The sequence below is a fragment of the Corvus brachyrhynchos genome, unplaced genomic scaffold (genome assembly GCF_000691975.1).
Source record: "Corvus brachyrhynchos isolate BGI_N302 unplaced genomic scaffold, ASM69197v1 scaffold10, whole genome shotgun sequence".
NCBI classification, from domain to species: Eukaryota; Metazoa; Chordata; class Aves; order Passeriformes; family Corvidae; genus Corvus; species Corvus brachyrhynchos.
The window spans coordinates 6,887,397-6,893,741 of NW_008236180.1; the positions used below are offsets into that span (position 1 = coordinate 6,887,397).

The 6,345-nt window shown below is 43.2% G+C and overlaps 1 protein-coding gene across 1 annotated transcript; it reads left to right on the top strand.

Moving 5' to 3' along the window:
* The first annotated feature begins 8 nt into the window (after positions 1–8).
* On the top strand, positions 9–3,918 carry PPP1R3D (protein phosphatase 1 regulatory subunit 3D). Its single transcript, XM_017734512.1, has one exon. The coding sequence runs from the start codon at positions 519–521 to the stop codon at positions 1,440–1,442; it is 924 nt and encodes a 307-aa protein (XP_017590001.1). The 5' UTR covers positions 9–518; the 3' UTR covers positions 1,443–3,918.
* Positions 3,919–6,345: the final 2,427 nt, after the last annotated feature.

Genomic DNA, 6,345 nt, shown 5'->3' on the forward strand with positions numbered 1-6,345 from the left:
TCGCTGCGGCCGCCGCCGGAGCGCAGGCTCGCCCGCAGCCAGCGAGGACAGCCTGCAGGCCCCTCTCGCCCGGGGCTCCGGCACACGGTGCTTCGGTGCGCACCTCGCCTCCAGCGACCTCTCCGACAGCCTGGAGTCCTTCATCCAGCACGACAGCCTCCAGTCGCTCTCCAGCCTGTGTGTGAGCTCCTCCAGTATCAGCGGTGATAGCCTTGAATCTCTTTCCGGCTTGAGCCTCGGGGCCACCACCCAGCACAGCGATCTCGAGTTCATCGGCCACTGAATCTGCCTTCAGCTTCCAACACTACGCCTTACTGCTGGCTCTCTGCCAGCTGCCGTGAGAGCTGCCGGGCTTCTGCCCTTCGTTCGAATGTGACTTTGTTCCAGGTGATCCTTGCTGCATCCAGTGCAATAACCTCAGACCTTACTGTGGTGCCATTCCCAAATTCAGTGCTTCAGAGGGGCAGTGCTCATTATTACCTGCAGTATTAACGCTGATTTTTTGTCACCAGTTAAGAATGGAAGTGCGTGGTCCTTGGAGGAATCCCAGCTACCTCTCAGATCTCTATGAGAACATGTTAAAGGCTGAAGGAGCAGTGGGGCGAGGGCAGCAGCAGTCCCCAGCAGTCCATACAAGTAGCAGCAAGACTTTTTGGAGCAGTCCCCCAGCCAAGGAGAGCTCCCAGCCAAACCATCCTCCGAGCAGCACCCCCTCCAGCTGTGACCCAGCCCTGCGGCCCATCATCCGCCGCCGAGCGAGATCCCTGCCTACATCACCCGAGAGGAAGAAGAGAGCAGCAGTGCAGTGTCAGGAGCCCGGCTGCCAGAGCCGCATGAACCGGGTCAGGTTTGCTGATGCTTTAGGCTTGGAGCTCACTGAAGTGAAAGTCTTCCAGACTGGGGAGGATCCAACCATCCCCTTGCATGTCCTTTCCAGGCTCTCCATAAACTCAGACCTCTGGTACAGCAGCTTGAACTTGGAGTTTACTATGCAATGCTTGGTCCCTGACTTCCAGCAGCCTGCAGACTGTCCGGATTTCTCATCCCGACTCCAGGAGCAGCGGGTGTGTCTGGAACGGGTGACCAGCTCAGATCTGGGGCTCAGTGGCACCATCCAGGTTCTCAATGTTGCTTTTGAGAAGCAGGTGTCTGTGCGCTACACCTTCAACGAGTGGGAAAGCCTCCATGAGGTGTGTGCTCATTGGCACCAGAGCCTCCCAGAGAAAAACAGGCAGGATCAGGTTGATGTGTTCACTTTCTTTCTTCCTGTGCCTCCTTTCCTTCTTCAGCTGAGCACTCTCGTCCAGTTTGCAGCAAGGTACCAAGTCAACGGCCAGGAGTACTGGGATAACAACAGAGGCAAGAACTACACCCTCACCTGCCGGACTCACCCCCTGAAGCTGCCAAGGGAATGTGAGGAGAGCTGGATCCACTTCATCTGAACAAAGGGAGTGGTGCCGAGCAGCGTGTCAGTGGTCTCGGTGGCACTCTGTCCCTTGGCGTGGCTCTCTGCTCCTATGGCAACAGTCTTCTTTTTGAAACCTGCCAAACCCGGCCTAGTGTCCTAGGGCTGAGAAGCAGCCAGTGACCTGTTCAAAACCTCTGGGAAAGTTAAAAATCTGTAGTGAGATACAATCATAGGAAGGCCATGTGGTTTTTTTGAGTGTATGAGTCATTGCAGAATGGTTCCAGGGAATGCCCTGAGGCTACCAGAGAGCAAAATAACACATCTCTTGTTGCTAGTGGTACTCTTGGTTGCATAGAATGTTTCTAACTGATCTCTCTTACCTTTTTCTACTGTTTGTTTTCTAAGTGGACAGTGTGGCTTTACAGGTTTTGTTTCTAATTTTGTTTATATTACTTCACCAAGTCAGGGCACTATTCCATTTATGCATAATTTGGATGGCAGACACTGTAGGGAGGACTTGTGTATATATATATATATGTTATTAAGGCTGTAACCACGTTAAATATTGCCATTAATATTTGAGTCGGAAATTAAATGCTACTATGAGCAAAACATACACGAAAATGTACCATCAGCCCCTCTGTTTCCCTTGGGGAAAAAAATAAAAGGTGCCTTTTCTTATCTCCTCCTTGCAGCAGGAGTGATTGTTACCAAAGTGTGTGTAAGGCAGATCGCCTGGGGAAATTCTCTTTTCAAGTGAAGCCCAAGTAGGTTTTTCTCAAGGTGGTGGTACAGGAATTGTCTTCTCTTGGTGCACCTGTTTTTACTAAGGGAAACGTGAGCAATTTTGGACTCGTGTTGCAGTTGAAGATCTCAAAGCACTGTATGAATGCTCATGATTTTATCACCGTTGCTGGTAAAATTATAAATCAAGAAATGGATATGATATAAATATATATAAGGAAAAAAATAGTAGGGGGAGCAGGGTACAGAGGCTTGGAATAGCATTCCAGAACCCTGAATCCTGGCAGTTCCCCAGTGTTCCAGTGCTACTGCAGAATTAACTTTGGCTTCTTTATTTAACTACTTGCCATTATAAAACAGTTGAACTCTTAAGACTGCAGCCTTTGCAACACAAGCTGGAACTTCAAAGCACTTAATTTGGTAAACTGCTACTTACATAGACCCATAAACAGAATCCCGTCTGTTAGAACAGGAACACTGTTAGACCATCTTCCCATGCTTCTTGCTCTATTATTTTCATTCTGTGGTTTTAGTGTGGTTTAAGATATGCAACAGGCTTAACTCTCTTAAATAAAAGCTCGTCCATAATTGTTTCCATACATATTCATTACTGCATGGAAAGTTTAGCTTTATATGTGTAGCATAAACTTTCAGAGCTGGCTGGAAATATTAGAAGAGCTGTGTTTTAGGACTATGCTATGAAAATTAGGCCACTTATTTGGACATCTTACTTTGGATTGGTGTTTATTTATCAAAATCACAAGTTGTTTGTAAAATCACAGTTGTAAGCAACCCGTGGCCAATTATATATTAGTCTGAAAAGTCCACTGAGTAATTCTGGAAGTGCAGAAACACCAAGAAAATTAATTTGTCTGGCAACTGAATGCTGCTTCTTTGTTGTGATACCCATTTAGCAAAGCTGGGCTTTCAAGTGAGGAAGCTGCCTCATTCCATTGGTCTTTGGCTTTAGAGAAACCAGAGTCAGGAATGAGGATTCTGTGAGCTGCTGGGCACCTTTTGCAGAGTACTCAGAAAGCTCAATCCTATCTGAATGTGCATTATCCCAAGTTTCCTTTAGCTCTCTCTGCTGCTCTGCACTGCTGGAGGAGGACTGACAGTTCCATTCCTGCCAGTGCAGTTCTCTGGCTCTGCTGGCTCAGTGGAGCAGTGGAACTGAGAGCCATCTCCAGGTTAAGCTGCTAAACGTTCACACCAGTACTGGCACCTGTCACAGCAGAGCTGATATTTGCACTTAGGTTTTCTTGGCACTTCTGGTTGACGAAAATGGGATTAAGCTGTTTAGTGCTAATATGCACCTGTCGTGAAGGTAAACTTACACCACATTTGTATCTTCTCAGGACAACTTGACTGCTTGCACTGTTCAAATTGAGCACTTCCCTTATAATGAGGATTTTGTAAAAGTTAATTCTTCACAAGGGTTATCACCATACAATGCACTTTTAAAAACATGTATTTATTATTGTCATACAGTAAATGAATGTCTAGTAGTCCACAGTTTAAAGGTTCTTTCAAGCATGTTTTTTAAAGAAACATTAAATCCATGTAAATTAAAAGGGGTTGTGTTTCCTGATTAAATGTCTTGTCCAGAATAAAGTACATTACACAGTATATCAATAAAGCACATATGCTGGACAAAAAGTCTAGCAGTTGTAAAATTGCAAAGTGCTTAACTAATTTTTAAAAGCAATAATAAAACTATGGCTATTGTAATACAGAAGATTAAAATAAAAGCTTTTCACAATTTTCTGTTGTTTTTGTCAATGGTACTTCTGTTAAGAAAGCTCATGAAAAAACTTGAGTTGTCACTTAGAGAGCAGCATACTTAGGAAAGCAAGGTGGGTTTGAGTTGGTAAACAATGAACAGCACTTGATAAAGATACAGTGACTGGTGTATGGATCTGCAAAGATGATTAGGCTGCCACTTTCTACATGGGATCTGCTGTCCTTTCACCTCAGAGTTCTGTGCATGTATCACCTGCAGGATTGAGATCCAGTTTTGGAAAAAGGCTTGCCGCGACTTGATTCTAATACAGCTTCATGGAAGAGAAGAGAGAGGGGTTTTCCTCAAATTGCACTTTCCAAATCTGTGCTAGACTGTACTTCACACATTCATTTCTGGGCCTCACAATTGTGTTATTATTTGTTCTATTTTTTCCTTTCAGTTCTCCTTGCTGCAGCCTTTCTTCTCAAACCACATTCTCTTCCTGACAGGTTTCACGAGTATCTACCTGTGCTGTGTTAAGAGTGTCGATATGCAGTGCCTGATTTATCCTCCATGTGAAATGCTGCTCCTCTGGGGTCAGGCATTTACTTGATACAGTTCAAGATTGGAATTATCAGTTGCCAGGTTTCTCCTAAAGCAAAATGGGGCCATTTAACTAGCAGACAGAATTAATAAAGATATATATTACCAATTACTTTTTAATCAGTGCTAGTAACTTCAGCACTGCATTGTCAGAGTTGCTTGGGGAAAAGATGATTATTGCAAATCAGTTTAAATACATGGGCCTGTCAATATTAAGTTGTTCAAAAATGTAAGATTATTTAAGAAAAGGATTGGTTTTTTCTGCAAACATCCAACTATCAGGTTTATCTTACAGGTTGTTAATGTTTTTTTTAATATAGGTGGTATTTTTACATTTAGTTTCAAATTCATAGCTTATTTGTATTTATTTTACAAAGAAAAAAATTGCAACTTGTAATGACAGTAGTATGTTTCTACAGTCAGAAACTACAGCACTTAATGTAGTGTATCATCCATGCTCAGTTGTACTTTACAGCTGGTAAAAACTTAGAACTGCAAGTCTGAGTGATTATTCATTTGGCAGCAGGAGTGTAACATTAGTACTGACTTCTTTCCCAACTTCTTTCTCCCTGTGATCTCAGATCTGCAAGTATTTCAGCTGACATTTGATATTCAAACTGTTGGTATCAACACTTCTAACCCTTCTCAGTTTCACACAGATAAATATTTATACTGCTGTAGTGAATAAGGGTCCCTGTAAATAGTGCTACCCTACCCTAAAGAGTTTTGGTTCCATTTTCTCTAGCGTTTTCATGTGTGCCTGAAATGACTGTGGCCAAATAATTTCACTGTTGGTTCTGGTCTGTTTAACACATAACTCAATTAAACTTCTCTCTGACTTCCCTTCTGCTAAACCAAACAAAATAGACTAGTATTAGAGAATGAGAAGTGAGCTGAAGCAATCTCAGTGTAGATTGCAGGAAGGAAGGTGTGTGATCCACTTCTGGACTGTCTCACTTCTCTTTTGTTATAGAATGAGTAAGGCTGGACATGCTCAGCCTGTGTGTTTGCTCATGTGACTGGTAAGGGAAAACATCAACTTCAAACTGGCTTTGATTATTTCTGCTTCATAGGATGAAAGTACAATTCAGGGTTCAGTTTTCATAGCAAACTTCTGATTCTCCAAGTTCCTCATGCAGTTTTGTCCTTAGTAGGTTTCTCAGTAAAGCTGTTTTACAAATCTGCTTTAGCACTGCTCACTCCCAGCTCCTCAGTGCAGATACTTCACTTCTCACACCACTTGTCATTTTCTTGCATTACAGTGACATCTCGTGGTATTTTAAATACTTTCTGTACAGCACAGCTTTTTTTTTTTTTTTTTTTTTTTTTCCTTTTATAGTATTGAGTTTTTGTATTTCTCATTTCAGGGATTCAGCAGTGTTATTTTATTTACAATTGCTGCAGGTTTACCTGCTGTGAAAGGTGATTTCTCTCCTAGATGCTCCACTATTGCTGCTTATTCTAGGTATGAACAGAGACTCTATTGGAGTATGTAAGATTCATTATAAATTTTATCATCTGTATTTATGGTATGGCAATAGATACACCAGCACAGGTAAAGCCCCTCTTTGGCACTGTCGCATTCCATTTAGGCACATTATCCAGTGCGCTGCTGGATTCCACTTAAGCACATTATCCAGTTCCCTCTGCATCATAAAAACCACAGATGTCAGTCAAAGCCATTTGCCCACAGCAGGTCTGTAACCGAGCGTCTTTGCACCTACTCGGGTCGTGAAAGGGTTTCTGAATTAAGCACAGGAATGGATTACACTGGTTTAGCAAGCTCATGCCCAGTAATTTCTGTGTGTGCGCGGAAGTTGGTTCTAAACACCGGCTGCAGACAAACACAACTTCCAGTGCCCGAGGC

Coding starts and splice junctions, on each gene's coding strand:
- PPP1R3D (XM_017734512.1), top strand. CDS start 519: ATGGAAGTGCGTGGTCCTTGGAGGAATCCCAGCTACCTCTCAGATCTC.